At 40.8% G+C, this 20,257-nt stretch overlaps 1 protein-coding gene across 3 annotated transcripts in view; it reads left to right on the top strand.

The window, feature by feature from the left end:
- The window catches only part of LOC123774734 (uncharacterized), a 506,616-nt gene that overhangs the window by 418,999 nt on the left and 67,360 nt on the right, over nt 1-20,257 (top strand). For 2 of the 3 annotated variants that reach the window (XM_045769276.2, XM_045769275.2), the window contains exon 2: nt 1,814-1,864. The exons of the other annotated variant lie outside the window; for it this stretch is intronic. In XM_045769276.2, the coding sequence (XP_045625232.1) occupies nt 1,814-1,864 (51 nt within the window). The remainder of the gene's footprint in view (nt 1-1,813; nt 1,865-20,257) is intronic. 3 annotated transcript variants of the gene reach the window in all.

Genomic DNA, 20,257 nt, shown 5'->3' with positions numbered 1-20,257 from the left:
AAGAGGTCCAGAGGGAGCGAGAGAGAGAGAGAGAGAGTTGGGATATGACTTTCACCACACCCAAAGATTACTTTCTAAATTTACATCTGGAAATTAAGGGTTTCCGGCGAGAGGTCCAGTAGCACCCCTCCCTAGTACCCATCCCTCCCTGAGGCCTCAGTACCCATCCCTCCCTGAGGCCTCAGTACCCATCTCCCCCTGAGGCCCCAGTACCCATCCCTCCCTGAGGCCTCAGTACCCATCTCCCCCTGAGGCCCCAGTACCCATCTCCCCCTGAGGCCCCAGTACCCATCTCCCCCTGAGGCCCCAGTACCCATCTCCCCCTGAGGCCCCAGTACCCATCTCCCCCTGAGGCCCCAGTACGGATCTCCCCAGGCCACAAGGGAGGATAGGAAAGGAGAAATTTGTCATTTACTTGTTTTCTATTATTTTTTGAATGGTGGTTGTGTAATGGTCGGAGCCGAGCGGACAGCACACTGGACTTGTGCTCCTGTGGTCGAATCCCAGTCGCCGGCGAGAAACAATGGGCAGAGTTTTTTTCACCCTATGCTCCTGTTACCTAACAGTAAAATTAGGTACCTGGGTGTTAGTCAGCTGTCACGGGCTGCTTCCTGGGGGTTGAGGCCTGGTCGAGGACTGGGCCGCGGGGACACTAAAAGCCCTGAAATCACCTCAAGATAACCTGAAGATGGTGGTTGTGTAATTGTTGTAATGGTGATTGTGGTAGTTTTTGTGTTGGTTGTGTTAGTGGTTATAATGGTAGTTGTGGTTTAATGGTGGTTGCCGTTTTTAATATTGTGGTTGTGGTAGTTTTAATGTTGTTTGTGATAGTGGTTTTAATGGTGGTTGTAGTTGTTGTTGTTATAATGGTGGTAGTTGGTTTACTGATGATTGTGGAAGTTGGAAGAATTATATTTTTATTGTTACTGTTTAATTATATTATATTATTACTGTTTAATTATATTATATTATTATTGTCTAATTATATTATATTATTATTGTTTAATTATATTATATTATTATTGTTGAATTATATTTTATTATCATTATTTAATTATATTATATTATCATTATTTAATTATATTTTATTATTATTGTTTAATTATATTTTATTATTATTGTTTAATTATATTATATTATTATTGTTTATAATATTTTATAATTTTTTAGATTATTTTTTATACATTTCTAAGAATGTTTGATGAGTACTGGTAGAGAGGCGGCTCATGAGACCCGAGCCCGGTGCCTGCAGGGTCCTCCACCCTCATCTTCCTCTACATGACCTCTTGATTACCATAAAATGTTCATTAGGATAAAGCATTCATGAGAATAAAGTTTTCAAGTATTCATAAGAATAAAGTTTTCAAGTATTCATAAGAATAAAGTTTTCAAGTATTCATAAGAATAAAGTTTTCAAGTATTCATAAGAATATAGTTTTCAAGTATTCATAAGGATCAAGTATTCATAAGGATAAAGTATTCATAAGGATAAAGTAGTCAAGTATTCATAAGGATAAAGTATTCATATGGATAAAGTAGTCAAGTATTCATAAGGATAAAGTAGTCAAGTATTCATAAGGATAAAGAATTCAAATATTCATAAGGATAAAGTTTTCAAGTATTCATAAGAATAAAGTTTTCAAGTATTCATAAGGATAAAGTATTAATTAGGATAAAGTGTTCATAAGAATAAATTATTCATAAGGATTGTGTTCTTTAGGATAAAGTGTTCATTAGAATATTGTTCATTAACCTGGAGTAGAGCAGGTGTGTATATGACGTCATGTAACCTGTGGTCTTGTGTCTCCTGCAGGTGTGTGCGACCTGGCCAGCGAGGGCGGCCACCTCACCACTATGGCCAGAGGTGAGCACACCTGCAGCAGTGTTGGACTCTGATGGGGAGGGCAGTGTGGGGAGTACTGGTGATGGGGAGGGTACCGTGGGGTGTACTGGTGATGGGGAGGGTAGTGTGTGGAGTACTGGTGATGGGGAGGGTAGTGTGGGGAGTACTAGTGATGGGAGGGTAGTGTGGGGAGTACCAGTGATGGGGAGGGTACCGTAGGGTGTACTGGTGATGGGGAGGGTAGTGTGTGGAGTACTGGTGATGGGGAGGGTAGTGTGGGGAGTACTAGTGATGGGAAGGGAGTACTGGTGATGGGGAGGGTACCGTGGGGTGTACTGGTGATGGAGAGGGTAGTGTGTGGAGTACTGGGGAGGGTAGTGTGTGGAGTACTGGTGATGGAGAGGGTAGTGTGGGGAGAGTACTGGTGATGGGGAGGGTAGTGTGGGGGAGTAGTGGTGATGGGGAGGGTAGTGTGTGGAGTACTGGTGATGGGGAGGGTAGTGTGCGGAGTACTGGTGATGGGGAGGGTAGTGTGGGGGGAGTACTGGTAATGGGGAGGGTAGTGTGGGGAGTACTGGTGATGGGGAGGGTAGTGTGTGGAGTACTGGTGATGGGGAGGGTAGTGTGTGCAGTACTGGTGATGGAGAGGGTAGTGTGGGGAGAGTACTGGTGATGGGGAGGGTAGTGTGGGGTGTACTGGTGATGGGGAGGGTAGTGTGGGGAGAGTACTGGTGATGGGGAGGGTGGTGTGGGGTGTACTGGTGATGGGGAGGGTAGTGTGGGGTGTACTGGTGATGGGGAGGGTAGTGTGTGGAGTACTGGTGATGGGGAGGGTAGTGTGGGGGAGTACTGGTGATGGGGAGGGTAGTGTGGGGAGAGTACTGGTGATGGGGAGGGTAGTGTGGGGTGTACTGGTGATGGGGAGGGTAGTGTGGGGAGAGTACTGGTGATGGGGAGGGTAGTGTGGGGTATACTGGTGATGGGGAGGGTAGTGTGTGGAGTACTGGTGATGGGGAGGGTAGTGTGTGGAGTACTGGTGATGGAGAGGGTAGTGTGGGGAGAGTACTGGTGATGGGGAGGGTAGTTTGGGGGAGTACTGGTGATGGGGAGGGTAGTGTGGGGGAGTACTGGTGATGGGGAGGGTAGTGTGGGGGGGGGTACTGGTGATGGGGGAGGGTAGTGTGGGGAGTACAGGTGATGGGGAGGGTAGTGTGTGGAGTACTGGTGATGGGGAGGGTAGTGTGGGGAGTACAGGTGATGGGGAGGGTAGTGTGGGGAGAGTACTGGTGATGGGGAGGGTAGTGTGGGGGAGTAGTGGTGATGGGGAGGGTAGTGTGGGGGAGTACTGGTGATGGTGAGGGTAGTGTGGGGGGAGTACTGGTGATGGGGAGGGTAGTGTGTGGAGTACTGGTGATGGGGAGGGTAGTGTGGGGAGTACAGGTGATGGGGAGGGTAGTGTGGGGAGAGTACTGGTGATGGGGAGGGTAGTGTGGGGGAGTAGTGGTGATGGGGAGGGTAGTGTGGGGGAGTAGTGTTGATGGGGGAGGGTAGTGTGGGGGAGTAGTGGTGATGGGGAGGGTAGTGTGGGGGAGTACAGGTGATGGGGAGGGTAGTGTGGGGAGAGTACTGGTGATGGGGAGGGTAGTGTGGGGGAGTAGTGGTGATGGAGAGGGTAGTGTGGGGGAGTAGTGGTGATGGGGAGGGTAGTGTGGGGGAGTACTGGTGATGGGGAGGGTAGTGTGGGGGAGTAGTGGTGATGGGGAGGGTAATGTGGGGGAGTACTGGTGATGGGGAGGGTAGTGTGGGGGAGTACTGGTGATGGGGAGGGTAGTGTGTGGGAGTACTGGTGATGGGGAGGGTAGTGTGGGGGGAGTACTGGTGATGGGGAGGGTTGTAACACGGGTAGGGTGTTCTCTACTTATCTTTCCTTCTTCTTTTCCCTCTACCCATATTCTTACTTTTTATTCTCTACAAGGGACTCCAAAACTTTTACTAAAGCCGACTCCACGCCACGTGGTCCTAAGACGATTGACCGACTTAGGATTCTACAACCCGTATGACGTGACCTAGGCTTTGAGCAAAACCCTAGAGTCGCCTCCGCCGCCACCACCAGACCAGTAACACAGAGCAATGATCGAGGTCTGGATCGATCATGCTAATTAATCAACCTTGGGGCTTGATCCCCACTAGTAGTTTATAACCTCAGAAACTTGAGTGTGGAATTAATTAGACGGGGATGATGAATTCAGATTCGATGTTAGAATCGGCGCCCAATTCAACTCTGCCTCGTGTGGACCACGTGACCAGGACAAGTTCACATAACTTGAACATACACATGGAAATAATAAAAATGCAAAATATTAACTAATTAATTTATTAAAAGAAACTAAAACAAAATCTAAATATGTTCACTCCCTGTCACTTTAACACTCCCTACTTGACCTGAACGGCAATGAGAAGACTATCCCTATAAATAACAATAGCAACTATACCTCTATGTTTTACCAGCTGAAGATATTGGGCTGGTCTTGGGGGAGAGGTGAGATGGGTTGACCTCCCCCAGTTGATCTGGAGTCCACACTGATCTCTCCTCGTCTGGTCTACCCCAGACTAGAGCATTGTATTGTTCCGCATCTCTTACCCAGTTATTTAGCCAGGTTTAAGTTATAACAATTAACCTCTGTTTGTACTGAATTGATCCAGACTGGTTGAATTATTTTACTGAAATTAAATTACACAAGCATCTAACGGCCGAGCTGTTCCCGTTCCCCAAAATGGTTGATTGAACTTTGAGAAATAGTAGACATGTCAACACTGATGACCAATGACCGCCAGGTCACTCCGCCTTACAACTTAGATCTGATTCGTGATGTCACTGATGGTGACTTAACTCAATAATTAGAATACTCTTGATATTGTACGCAGTAATTTTACACAATACAATTTTAATACAAAATGAATAAAGGCTAATTTCTCTAAATTACTGTATACTATACTATACTACTATAGGATGATTCATTATACGCAACTATGAACAGAGACGCCCGCCATTTGTGACTCAGACCTGCTAATCCCCAGGGGAATGTGTGTTGTTGAAGGTCAGGTCCCTACACGAAACTTCTGGAACCTTCTGGAATAATTCTCACAACCAGCCTAGTTTGTTACAGGGTAGTGTGGGGTGTACTGGTGATGGGGAGGGTAGTGTGGGGGAGTAGTGGTGATGGGGAGGTTAGTGTGGGGAGTACTGGTGATGGGGAGGGTAGTGTGGGGGAGTACTGGTGATGGGGAGGGTAGTGTGGAGGAGTACTGGTGATGGGGAGGGTAGTGTTTGGGAGTACTGGTGATGGGGAGGGTAGTGTGGGGGAGTACTGGTGATGGGGAGGGTAGTGTGTGGGAGTACTGGTGATGGGGAGGGTAGTGTGGGGAGTACTGGTGATGGGGAGGGTAGTGTGTGGAGTACTGGTGATGGGGAGGGTAGTGTAGTGGAGTACTGGTGATGGGGAAGGGTAGTGTGGGGAGTACTGGTGATAGGGAGGGTAGTGTGGTGGAGTACTGGTGATGGGGAGGGTAGTGTTGGGAGTACTGGTGATGGGGAGGGTAGTGTGGGGAGTACTGGTGATGGGGAGGGTAGTGTGTGGAGTACTGGTGATGGGGAGGGTAGTGTGTGGAAGAGTACTGGTGATGGGGAGGGTAGTGTGGGGGGAGTAGTGGTGATGGGGAGGGTAGTGTGGGGGAGTAGTGATGATGGGGAGGGTAGTGTGTAGGAGTACTGGTGATGGGGGAGGGTAGTGTGTGGAGAGTACTGGTGATGGGGAGGGTAGTGTGGGGGAGTACTGGTGATGGGGAGGGTAGTGTGTGGAGTACTGGTGATGGGGAGGGTAGTGTGGGGGAGTACTGGTGATGGGGAGGGTAGTGTAGGGGAGTACTGGTGATGGGGAGGGTAGTGTGTGGAGTACTGGTGATAGGGAGGGTAGTGTGGGGGAGTACTGGTGATGGGGAGGGTAGTGTGGGGGAGTACTGGTGATGGGGAGGGTAGTGTGGGGAGTACTGGTGATGGGGAGGGTAGTGTGTGGAGTACTGGTGATGGGGAGGGTAGTGTGTGGAGTACTGGTGATGGGGAGGGTAGTGTGTGGAGTACTGGTGATGGGGAGGGTAGTGTGGGGAGTACTGGTGATGGGGAGGGTAGTGTGTGGAGTACTGGTGATGGGGAGGGTAGTGTGTGGAGTACTGGTGATGGGGAGGGTAGTGTGGGGGAGTACTGGTGATGGGGAGTGTAGTGTAGGGGAGTACTGGTGATGGGGAGGGTAGTGTTGGGAGTACTGGTGATGGGGAGGGTAGTGTGGGGGAGTACTGGTGATGGGGAGGGTAGTGTGGGGAGTACTGGTGATGGGGAGGGTAATGTGTGGAGTACTGGTGATTGCAAGGGTAGTGTGGGGAGGGTTAGTGTGGGGTGTACTGGTGATGGGGAGGGTAGTGTGTGGGGTGTACTGGTGATGGGGAAGGTAGTGTGGGGAGTACAGGTGATGGGGAGGGTAGTGTGGGAAGTACTGGTGATGGGGAGGGTAGTGTGTGAAGTACTGGTGATTGCGAGGGTAGTGTGGGGAGTACTGGTGATGGGGAGGGTAGTGTGTGGAGTACTGGTGATGGGGAGGGTAGTGTAGGGAGTACTGGTGATGGGGAGGGTAGTGTGTGGAGTACTGGTGATGGGGGAGGGTAGTGTGGGGATCCCTGGTGTAGAGAGAAGTTGTGACAACAAACTTTGTGTTAACAGTTGTGCTGTGTGTGTGTACTCATCTTGTTTTAGAGTACGCCGCCCCATCTTGGAGCCCCATCTAAAAGTAATATGAAAACGTTCGAAAGAGTTCATAAGTTAGCAACGAGACCCGTTTTAGAATTGTGATGAATGAAGTATGAAGAGAAACTGAAGGAACTAAATCTTTATCCAGATGTTGTTGTTGTTTTTTATTCAGCTACTCGGGAACACAAAGTTCCAAGTAGCACGGGCTATGGTGAGCCCGTAGTGGACTTACCAGGCACAAGAGCGGGGCTGTAACTTTGTATCGGCTCTCTTCTTGTTGTTGTATTAGATTTAGCTACTCAGAACGAAATATCAATGTAGTATGGGCTATTCAGGCTAATATGGAACTTCTTAGAGCTGTCCGAGATCATGTGCATGAAAAAACAGCACATGATCAAAGTCACTTACAATATGCTAGCCAAGCTAGGAGAAAAGGGTGAAGAAGTCTTCGTGAATCTCATCTACAGAGTATGGGTGACAAGAACTCGACCACATTATCCTGATCCCTCACAAGTATTATATATTAATAGGGGTAAAAATGGGGTGCAGGGCAGAGCAAGGTCAGGTACAGTGAGGGGGTGAATGGTGAAGCATGGGGTTGGTGGAGGGAGGGGGGGAAGTATGGGTGAGTTCATTGATAAATAATGAAGAGTTGAGGTTGGGTGTAATTGGGAAAAGGGCATTACTAATTGCTATTACTGTGTTTGGTATTATTAATTCTCTGAAAATTATGCTGCTGCTTTGTCATAATTCTCTCAATAAAAACATTATAGTGATTGCCAGACCTCCCGAGTAAATGTTTGTGTTCTAATATATGTTCAGCGTCACTGACATTGGTAAACTCAACCAAAACAGGTGTCTGTCAGTCACCCTCTGTCTCTACGGTCAAATTCAGTGTGATAATACTGAATTTGATTCAGCGTTCCTTTAATAGTCCCGGTATTATAATAGTTCTTTTCTTGTGTAATTCCTTGTTACTGCGTCTCTCATCACTCTGTTCCATTGTCTCGTGACTCATTATGCCCGCTGCTTCTCCTCCTTGATTCTAATTGCCATACTGTCCGCTTTTTCATACATTAGAGAAATGTTTTGCATTTTGTCCTCTGGCTTCCTCAGCATAGTCTCCCCATCAACCCATGGCCTCCCCATCAACCCCCGCAAGCACAACTAGGTGAGTACAACTATGTGAGTACACCACTACCTCACAAGCGACTCTCATACAAACAACAACTAGCTGCTGTATCTTCAGCCATGAACGTGGTCCAGGGTTAAAGAAAACTCGTGTCTATATAGTGAGGAGTGAGGTATACCTCTGGGAGTATACAGCCATACTCACGGCTGGGTCCGTCTTCTTTAGTGTTTGTTGTGGTCCAAATATAAGTTTAATCCCCTCGCCACTCTCAGTGTAATTGGGAGTTTTTTTTTTTTTTATAACCCAAGTCCTTATCCTGACCACTTCCCCTCTGCTATAGTCCTAATGGCTTGGTGCTTTACCCCTAATAGTTCCCGTCACTTTAATACAGTTTAAGCGTATATATATATATCACCCTTGTAGCAATGTCACAAATATATTTTATATATAAAAATATTAGTATTTCAAAGTGAACTATAAACTCAAGTAAGAACGGCCCTGAAGAACGCTAGAGAACCCTGACTCGTTCAGGGAATATTTGGGAATTTGTAACTGTTAAACTGAAGGCCAAAATACCTGTGTAACCCACAGTACAACCTGCTCGCTCTCGTCATAACATTATATGTGCGCTATTATTACCGAAGATGTGAAATGGAAAGGTTGTGAACCTTCAAAACAAATTGATCAATGGAGTTATAATTTTGTATGAGTTGCCCCTTGAGTCAAGCAAACACATGTTCCGTTTTCTCTTCATCTGGTCTATCAGGTCTTCTGTTAACAGGCTGACTATGCTATTGTAGATTTATTCAAAGTCAAATTAATTCAAATGTTTATTCAGGTAAAGTACATACATACAAAGTGAGATATAAACATTAATGGATTTATAGATAGAGCTAGTACATACAAAGCCTAAAGCCACTATTACACAAAGCGTTTCGGACCGATTATTATATTCTATATTTCGGGCAGATTATATTATTATTATTAATTTCATAATTAGTTTTGTCAGCAGCAGGAAGTCTGCCTATAGATAGTATCTAGGCCTATATAGAGGTCCACCTTAGATCGAGCTTAGCTTCTTTCGAACTTCTCACCCCTCCCAGAAGGCAACAGAAGCATCGGGTGAAAGGAAACGTGTCCAACCATTTCTGGTCTAGCAACCATATTATCTCAGGATTTTTTATAGAAAAATATATAATTTCAGGATAACTTGGCTTATTAGGCAAATGTTCTTGCCTATGTTCCTGCTTCTACTGACGTCGCTGTGTCGGCTAGGGGTCTTGTAGAATGTAGAATGTAATTATGTGTTAACTATTTGTTGATTGCTGGTCTTGACTTTTTGATGTGTAGCGCCTCGCTGATGTCGAGTCTTCTGTTGTTGTTATACCTGTCGATTATTTCAGTGTTGCTTGTTAAGATGTCTCTGGTGATGGTCTGGTTGTGTAAGGAGATTATATGCTCCTTGATGAAGCTTTGTTGCTTGTGATCGCCTAGAGAGAGGCGTTGTTGTCTTGCCTATATACTGAGATCTTTGGGGCTGACAGTCCCCAAGTGGGCATGTGAAGGCATAGACGACGTTGGTCTCTTTTAAAGCGTTCTGTTTGGTGTCTGGAGAGTTCGTCTTAAGTAGGTTGGCGTTCTTCTTGTTTTTGTGGTAAATTGTTAATGATATCTTCTGGTTTGTGTCTGTGGGGATAACATTTATATCAATAATATATTTCAGGCCCCGTCCCTCCGTCTTATGAGCTGTGGAAAAGAAGTTCATGTAAAACAATATAATTGGAGGTACAGATGTTGTGTAAGTGACCCGACCTGGATTCGAACCCCTGCCGTGCAGGATCACCCCTGGACGTTATCGAGTGATCCTGGACGTTATACCATGCGGTTACCTAGCGATGATTTCGGAGCTCAACGTCCCTGCGGCCCGGTCCTCGACCAGGCCTCCTCGTTGCTGGAGTGGTCAACTGTTCATACTGTGACCTACATAGTACCGCGGTGGTCACGGTACTGTGTACATTTGGGGTTGATCCTGGACGTCATAGGTTCGAATCCCGATCGGGTCATTTAGAGTTTTAGTGATGTTGTATCTAATTGGCCAAGTTGCCTAACAAGGCAAGTTTTTCCTGAAAATAAATATATTTTTCTTAATTTTCTTATGAAATGATAAAGCTTTCCGTTACATTTATATGGTGGTAATATATTTTGTGTAAATTTTAGTTAACATAGAAATTTGATCTAATCTAACCGATTGTTACCTAACATAACTAGTTCAGTAATTCATGTTCTTAATGTTATATTATAATAATATTAATTCAGGTAAACCAGTTTGAAAATAATGACTCACTGCCAGCATCTCTCTCTCTCTCTCTCTCTCTCTCTCTCTCTCTCTCTCTCTCTCTCTCTCTCTCTCTCTCTCTCTCTCTCTCTCTCTCTCTCTCTCTCCCTCTCCCTCCCTCACCCCTCTCCCTATCTCTCTCCCTCACCTGTGTGGGTCGGGCACCTTTAACACAGAGCAGAGGGCGAGGGAGCCCCACGTCACCCAGGCTGGTGTCTCCTGGCTCTCTTTGTCTCCCGTGGCCAGTAATTAACACAAAACACAGAGTGCGGCGGAGCGCTGTGTCGCTGTGGCTCCTGTGCGGACGTCCAAGATCTCAACGCTCGTTAACCTTCTCTTGTTAACACGCCTTAAGAAGCGATTCGTTACAATCTCGTCGGTGTTAATTTGGGTTAATTATCCCTTGGATAGGTAATCTGGGTTAGGATATATTACGGTTTTCTCAGGATTAATGTATTTTTGTTTGTTTCATCTTGAGTCTTGTGACGCATGTTTAGTGGGGAATGGCAGGAGAGTCTTGTTATTGGACCATGGTGGTCCCTGGTGGGTCATGTTGGACCATGGTGCTCCCTGGTGAGTCATGTTGGAACTTTTGCACAAACTGAATTCTGAATCGGAGATTTTTTCATCCAACGGTTTTAAAATATTCAGTTCAAACTTCGAAATTAAATTTCTTTATCGTAACCCGAACAGTTTTGCAATAGTATCATCAACGTGGTCTGGTCCACTTATGTTGTTCTCAGACTAGTATATCATAATCTGCATTGATGGACTGCTTCAGAACTGTTCTTATCTTTGCTTGCTGCTGTGCAGTTAACCCTAGTCACTCTCAACATGCTAGCTACATGGTCACGTTTTCTATGAAAACTAAGAGCTTGCAATATCTTTATTATGCACCCCATACCCATCCCGTGGACAGTGGTGGACCCCCATACCCCTCCCGTTGGCAGTAATGGACCCCCATACCCCTCCCATGGGTAGTAGTGGACCCTATACCCCTCCCGTTGGCAGTAGTGGACCCCATACCCATCCCGTGGGCAGTGGTGGACCCCCATACCCCTCCCGTTGGCAGTAGTGGACCCCCATACCCCTCCCACCTACCCGCGTCGTACTCCGCCTACTATGCAATGACCGATTTGCCTAATAAGCAAAGTTTTCCTGAATTTATATATTTTTCGTATTTTTTTCTTATGAAATGATAAATCTGCCCATTTCATTAATTATAAGTTAATTTGTTGAAATTTGAGGTAAAACTAACGTAGATATAAGGCCGAACCTAACCAATCTAAACCTAACCTAAACTAACACAACTAAGTTAATAATTTATGTTCCTAATATAATATAATAATAATAATTCAAATAAACTAATTGGAAACAATTTATTGGAAATAGAGAAAATCACTCGGCCTATTAGGCAAATCGGGCCTTGCATAGTAGGCCGAGAAGTGCGTTCTGGCTACTAGGTACGACATATATATACACACACATATAAATTATATATATATATATATATATATATATATATATATATATATAACTGAAAACTCACAGTTTTCAGTTGCATATAGTCCTGGGGACCATTCAGGCTTGTTCGCATTTGTGTTCCTCACGTGTGCCCCAAAGAATGAGGTGATTTGGTAAAATGCTATGCCCAAGATTACTATCCGAATGCCGGCGGTGGGGTGGTTCAAATAGCCTCGGCTATCACCTCATTTTGTCCGGTCGTGATGGTCAAGTGGATTAAGGCGTCTTGTACATACCAGTTGCGTTGCTCCTGGGAGTATGGGTTCGAGTCACTTCTGGGGTGTGAGTTTTCAGTTGTATATTGTCCTGTGGACCATTCAGGCTTGTTCGCATATATATATATATATATATATATATATATATATATATATATATATATAGTTATGAGGGTACCATCTCAATACACCAAATATATACATATAGTTATGAGGGTACCATCTCTGGTGAAATTGTAGGGTACCAGTACATACATATATACATTCATATAAATACATATGTATATAAATTTTTGTACAGCAGTTGATTGACAGTGGAGAGGCGGGACCAAAGAGCCAAAGCTCAGCCCCCGCAAGCATAACTAGGTGAGTACATCTACATAAATACATATATGTGTGTATGTGTGTGTATATATATATATATATATATATATATATATATATATATATATATATATATATATATATATATATATATATATGTCGTACCTAGTAGCCAGAACGCACTTCTCAGCCTAGTATGCAAGGCCCGATTTGCCTAATAAGCCAAGTTTTCATGAATTAATTGGTTTTCGACTACCTAACCTACCTAACCTAACCTAACTTTTTCGGCCACCTAACCTAACCTAATCTATTAGGATAGGTTAGGTTAGGTAGGGTTGGTTAGGTTTGGTCATATATCTACGTTAATTTTAACTCCAATAAAAAAAAATTGACCTCATACATAATGAAATGGGTAGCTTTATCATTTCATAAGAAAAAAGTTTGAGAAAATATATTAATTCATGAAAACTTGGCTTATTAGGCAAATCGGGCCTTGCATAGTAGGCTGATAAGTGCGTTCTGGCTACTAGGTACGACATATATATATATATATATATATATATATATATATATATATATATATATATATATATATATATATGATATACAGATGATACCTTGTACCTGGCCTCCTGCTCCCTACACCTATCTCCATTACATTACAATTGGTTGGGTTAAACTCTAACAACCATTTGTTCGGCCATTCCTTAGTAGTAGGGAGTACAGCTCACAGACGATATTTTTTTTTGGCGAGAGGACCCCTGTGAGATGTACAGCTCACAGACGATATTTTTTTTTTTGGCGAGAGGACCCCTGTGAGATGTACATCTCACAGACGATATTTTTTTTCTGGGAAATATCGTGTGTAGCGTGTCAGGGTTTTCAGATCAAAATATCGTGTGTAGCGTGTCAGGGTTTTCAGGTAAATTTTGTGTCACAGATTTTAGAAGTATGGAATTCTTATGAGAAAAATAATTTCCGAGACTTAGAAGTTTGTTAAGGTCTTATGGGAGAAATAGCAATCTGTCGCCTCACTTGTGTTTACTTTAGACGTCAGCCAGACGCGGCCTTCAGGTCACCTCGGTAATCGTATCTTATCTTCTCCATAATAATATCTGGACCGTCCCTCTCTCTCTCTCTCTCCTCCTATTTCCTTACAGCTATTTTCAGAGTTTCAAATAATCATAGAAGTTTATTTATATGTTTATGACCGAATTTGTAAAAGGACCATTTTCAGAGAATATTGTCTTAGATGTTTTGTTAAGGAAAACAGACAACTTATCCATAACATTTAGTTTTATATCTATTTACAGCTATTTCACCTGTAAAGACCAAAATTAGTCAGAGACAGTTTTAAGCTCATATTTCATCAGAGTCCAATTATCAACAGAAATTCGCCAGAGTCTACTTTGAGAGCAAAATTAGTCAGAGACAGTTTTAAGCTCATATTTCATCAGAGTCCAATTATCAACAGAAATTCATCAGAGTCCAGTTTTCTAGCAAAATTCGTCAGAGTCTACTTTGAGAGCAAAATTAGTCAGAGGCAGTTTTAAGCTCAAATTTCATCAGAGCCCCAATTATCATCAGAGCACCAATTATCAATTTCATCAGAGTCCAATGGTGGGTACGTGGCCCTGCGGGCCGCTCCAAGCAACAGCCTGGTGGACCAAACTCTCACAAGTCGAGCCTGGCCTCAGGCCGGGCTTGGGGAGTAGAAGAACTCCCAGAACCCCATCAACCAGGTATCAACCAGGTATCAACAGAAATTCGCCAGAGTCTACTTTGAGAGCAAATTTCATCAGTGTCCTGTAATCTGTGAAAATTTGACAGAGTCCATTTTATACCCAATTTTCGTCAGAGTCCAGGTTATACTGAAAATTCGTCAGAGTCTACTTTGTGCCAAAATATTCAGAGTCCAGTTCATGATCGAAATTAATCAGAGTCCAATTAAAGACCCAAATTTGACAGAGACCACATTTTCGCTACTAGCAGTCCAATCCCCCTGAAATTTTAAACAGTCATATTTCAGACGTAGTAAATAAGATCAAGTCAGTTACCGAGCTCCAGCTCTTGTCCCCCTGTATTTGCATATTTTCTCTATATTCAGCTGTATTCTTCACATTTTTTCCATGTTTTCTGTGTTCATTCCATGTTCTATAAATGTTCACAGCATGCTCAGTTCAAATTTTTTCTGCCGTTTTCCCCGTATGTTCACTATGTTCTTTGTCATATTTTCATGTGCATCATATGTTCTCTGTATAACTTTTATACTCAATATTCATGTTCTTAGCTTGTTCTTCACATGTTCAGTGTTCATTCTTTGTATTCCCTATGTTCCTTATCATGTCTTCATATTCTCTATAAGTTCTTATTCCCTGCATGTTCACTCTATTTATCAACTTTTTCTTACATGTTTTCTGTGTTCACCGTATGTTCACTGTGTTCATTCCCTTACTTAACCTCAATTTTTATGTTCTTTGTTTCTTTAAACCAATTTGTTTCTTCCATTCACTAACTAGTTCTTTGTCAAATATTAGCATCAGCAATACAGTTTCCTCAACAATTTTAGTCACCAAGTTTTTATTTGCAAAACTATGTCAAAGTAATTCTCGTAGTCAACTTAATAGTTCTACCAGCCATGTTCTTAAACAAATCTACACTTTATTCAGTTCCAAATTTACAAAGACAAACCTTTCTTGTAACTTCTTAACTAAAAATCTTTCGCCAATCAACTAAAACATAGTCACTTTCGTCATTTTTCAACTAAACTTATTATCCAATCAACTAAAAATAATAACTTTCATCATTTCTTAACTAAAAGTGCTCATCAGTCAACTAAAAATAGTTACTTCATCATGTTTCCCTGTCGTTTCTTAACTGAAATATCACATCTCTCATCTGAAAAATAGTCATGTTTAGCCTCTTTCCAACACTGTTCTTAACTAAAGTAACCTTTCACTTCGCTAAAATAGTCATATTCATCATTGTTCCCAACTAAATTATATGTCGTTAAGTAAGAAAAATAGTCAAAGGTGCTCTCCGTAACACCAAAGTTACTCTTCGAGATAACAAAAGACACTCTCAAACACTCAAAAATTTACTCGCATCCTCAAAGTTATTCTCAGAGTCATCAAAAAGTTAATCTCAGTCATCAAAATGCTATTCTCTAAGTAACCTTTCATTCATCAGAGAAACTTTCTAAGACATCTTCGTTCATTAAAGTTAATCTCAGAGGTATAAAAGTTATTCTCAGAGTCATCAAAAAGTTAATCTCAGTCATCAAAATGCTATTCTCTAAGTAACCTTTCGTTCATCAGAGAATCTTTCTAAGACATCTTCGTTCATTAAAGTTAATCTCAGAGGCATAAAAGTTATTCTCAGAGTCATCAAAAAGTTAATCTCAGTCATCAAAATGCTATTCTCTAAGTAACCTTTCATTCATCAGAGAAACTTTCTAAGACATCTTCGTTCATTAGAGTTAATCTCAGAGGCATAAAAGTTATTCTCAGAGCTATCAAAATTATTCTCGATGCCATCAAAAAGTATTTTCTCGTTCATCAAAGTTAATCTCAGAGTTAACAAAGGTAATCTCTAACTCACTTTCGTTCAACATATTAATTCGCTAAGTCCTCAAAGTTATTCTCTAAGACAACAAAGTCTTTCTCAGAGCTATCAAACTTGTTCTCAAAGTCATCAAAGTTATTCACAGAGTCATCAAAGTTAATCTAAGACATCATTTTTCATCAAAGATATTCTCTCTAAACCATCAATGTTCTTCTCTAAGACATAAAAGTTATTCTCAGAGTCACCTTCGTTCTTCAGAGAAACTTTCCAAAACATCTTTGTTCATCAAAGTTATTCTCGGAGTCATCAAAAGGTATTCTCTAACTCACTTTTGGTCATTAAAGTTAATTTCTATGTTATAAAAGTTTGTCTCAGAGACATCTAAAGTTAATCTTAGAGTTATCAAATGTAATCTCTAACTCACTTTTGTTCATCAAAGTTGATCTCAGAGTTAACAAAGGTAATCTCTAACTCACTCTCGTTCATCAAAGTTGTTTCAAAGACATCAAAGTTAATCTCAGAGTCATCCAAAGATATTCTCATGTCCACAAAAGTTATTCCAAGAGACGTCAAAGTTAATCTCAGACATCTTCGTTCATAAAAGTTATTCTCTATGTCATCAAAAAGTTATTCTCTGAGCTAACAAAATACTACTCATGTTCTCAGAAGTCATTCTCAAACTCATCAAAGTTATTCTCAGAGTCATCAAAAGTTGTTCTCTAAGACATCAATGTTGTTATCTACGACATCAAAGATGTTCTGTAAATCATAAAAGTTAATCTTAACTCACCTTCGTTCATTAGAGAAACTTTCCAATCCATATTCGTTAACCAGAGTTATTCTCAGAGTCATCAAAGCGATCTCTAATTCATCTTCGTTCTCCAAAAAGTTGTTCTCTAAGACACCTTCATTCATCAAAGAAACTCTCCTTCTTCCATCATGTTATTCTTTAAGACATCTTCAGTCATAAAATTTTCTCTCCAAAATGTAACTAGTTCAGCTTTTCATACCAAACCTGCACTTGTTAAAATATATTTCCTTAGTCGCTTTACCCTAAAACAGTTCTCTGAACTACACTGTTCAAACCTACGTAACCTATCCTCTCCACCCAATGTTACTTACCTAACTTAACCTGCATAACCTAACTTTACCTATCTTACCTTACCTTACCTATCTTACCTAACCTAACCTAACTTTACCTATCTTACCTTACCTATCTTACCTAACCTAACCTAACTTTACCTATTTTACCTTACCTATCTTACCTAACCTAACTTATCCTGCTTAACCTAACTTACCTAACTTTACCTATCTTACCTAACTTAACCTGCATAACCTAACTTTACCTATCCTAACATAACTTACCTTACCTTACCTATCTTACCTAACTTTACCTATCTTACCTAACTTACCTACATTACCTAACTTAACTTAACCTGCTTAACTAACTTACCTACATTACCTAACTTAACCTGCATAACCTAACCTGCTTAACTTAACTTACCTTACCTATCTTACCTACATTACCTAACTTAACTTAACCTGCTTAACCTAACTTACCTACATTACCTAACTTAACCTGCATAACCTAACCTGCTTAACTTAACTTACCGTACCTTACCTTACCTATCTTACCTAACTTACCTGACTTAACCTAACTTATCCTGCTTAACCTAACTTACCTACATTTACCTAACTTAACCTGCCTAACCTAACTTTACCTACCCTAACTTAACTTACCTACATTACCTAACTTAACCTGCATAACCTAACCTGCTTAACTTAACTTACCTACATTACCTAACTTAACCTGCATAACCTAACCTGCTTAACTTAACTTACCTTACCTATCTTACCTACATTACCTAACTTAACTTAACCTGCTTAACCTAACTTACCTACATTACCTAACTTAACCTGCATAACCTAACCTGCTTAACTTAACTTACCGTACCTTACCTTACCTATCTTACCTAACTTACCTGACTTAACCTAACTTATCCTGCTTAACCTAACTTACCTACATTTACCTAACTTAACCTGCCTAACCTAACTTTACCTACCCTAACTTAACTTACCTACATTACCTAACTTAACCTGCATAACCTAACCTGCTTAACTTAACTTACCTACATTACCTAACTTAACCTGCATAACCTAACCTGCTTAACTTAACTTACCTTACCTTACCTATCTTACCTAACTTACATAATTTAACCTAACTTACCTTACCTTACCTAACTTAACCTGCTTAACCTAACTTATTTAACTTATCTTACCTATCCTATCCTAACCTAACTTGCTTTACCTAACTTAATCTTACATTCCCAAACTGATGTATCCTAACTTATCTAGTCAAACCAGACATGATCTAACTTACATAATTATTCCTTGTCTTTTGTGTTTCGTCAATCATTGTCTCATATTCATTTACTCATTTCATTAGTTAATTTCTCAAATGGTCACTTATGCATTTCAAGCGCTATTTGTTAGCGATTGGATATTTAAGCATTTCAAAGAATTTTTGTTATATATGGGCATTTACTCATTTCAAGGGATAATTTCTCAAATGGACGTTTTTGCATTTCAAGTGTTATTTGTTTAAGATTTGGTGTTTAACTATTTCAAAGGATTTTTGTTATATATGGGAACTTACTCGTTTCAAGGGCTAATTTCTCAAATTGTCATTTTTGCAGATCAAGGGTTATTTGTTAAAGTTCATCAAGTTGCTCATAAGTTGTATTTATTATGTTTGTTATCATATGTTCTTATTCCCCAACCCCTTAACCTAACCTCTTGTAATCTTAGAGTATTTAGTAGGTTCTATCATATGTTCTTATTCCCCAACCCTTTAACCTAACCTTTCAGATGTAGTTTATTGTGTTTTTTGACGTATTTGTTGAATATATTATCCTTTTCCTAACCTTTCAGATGTAGTTTTGTTTCTCCTTTTTGTATATTTTTACCCAAACCCACCATCCCACTTAACCTTCTTTCCTTCTTTTACTTTGATTCTCCTACTCCTTCTAACCCTCCTTTTCTATCTCTCTCCCTTATTCTCTCTCTCCCTCCCCCTCTCTCTCACTCATTTGCTCAAATGCTCTCTTCTTTCTCAAATTCAAGTCTTAATGCTCCCATTCTCTCACCCTCATTCACTTAGTTTTTCTTTTTCTCAAATTCAAGTCTTAGTGCTCCCATGCTCTTCCTCCCCCTCTCTCTTACTTTTTTCTCCTCTTTTCATGCTCTCACTCACTTGCTCTCTTGTTTTTCTCAATTTCAAGTCTTAGTAGATCTGATTCTTTACTATTGTAATTTTTATTATTACTATGATAAAGAATGAACTTATATGCGAAAACAAAGTAAAAGAAGGAAAGAAGGTTAAGTGGGATGGTGGGTTTGGGTAAAAATATACAAAAAGGAGAAACAAAACTACATCTGAAAGGTTAGGAAAAGGATAATATATTCAACAAATACGTCAAAAAACACAATAAACTACATCTGAAAGGTTAGGTTAAAGGGTTGGGGAATAAGAACATACGATAGAACCTAAATACTCTAAGATTACAAGAGGTTAGGTTAAGGGGTTGGGGAATAAGAACATATGATAACAAACATAATAAATACAACTTATGAGCAACTTGATGAACTTTAACAAATAACCCTTGATCTGCAAAAATGACCATTTGAGAAATTAGCCCTTGAAACGAGTAAGTTCCCATATATAACAAAAATCCTTTGAAATGGTTAAACACCAAATCTTAAACAAATAACACTTGAAATGCAAAAACGTCCATTTGAGAAATTATCCCTTGAAATGAGTAAATGCCGATATATAACAAAAATTCTTTGAAATGCTTAAATATCCAATCTCTAACAAATAGCGCTTGAAATGCATAAGTGACCTTTTGAGAAATTAACTAATGAAATGAGTAAATGAATATGAGACAATGATTGACAAAACACAAAAGACAAGAAGGAATAATTATGTAAGTTAGATCATGTCTGGTTTGACAAGATAAGTTAGGATACATCAGTTTGGGAATGTAAGATTAAGTTAGGTAATGTAGGTAAGTTAAGTTAGGGTAGGTAAAGTTAGGTTAGGCAGGTTAAGTTAGGTAAATGTAGGTAAGTTAGGTTAAGCAGGATAAGTTAGGTTAAGTCAGGTAAGTTAGGTAAGATAGGTAAGGTAAGGTACGGTAAGTTAAGTTAAGCAGGTTAGGTTATGCAGGTTAAGTTAGGTAATGTAGGTAAGTTAGGTTAAGTTAAGTTAGGTAATGTAGGTAAGTTAGGTAAGATAGGTAAGGTAAGGTAAGTTAAGTTAAGCAGGTTAGGTTATGCAGGTTAAGTTAGGTAATGTAGGTAAGTTAGGTTAAGCAGGTTAAGTTAAGTTAGGTAATGTAGGTAAGTTAGGTAAGATAGGTAAAGTTAGGTAAGATAGGTAAGGTAAGGTAAGTTATGTTAGGATAGGTAAAGTTAGGTTATGCAGGTTAAGTTAGGTAAGATAGGTAAAGTTAGGTAAAGA

Source organism: Procambarus clarkii, chromosome 68, assembly GCF_040958095.1.
Source record: "Procambarus clarkii isolate CNS0578487 chromosome 68, FALCON_Pclarkii_2.0, whole genome shotgun sequence".
Taxonomy (NCBI): Eukaryota; Metazoa; Arthropoda; class Malacostraca; order Decapoda; family Cambaridae; genus Procambarus; species Procambarus clarkii.
This window is presented reverse-complemented; position numbering and strand designations above follow the sequence as displayed.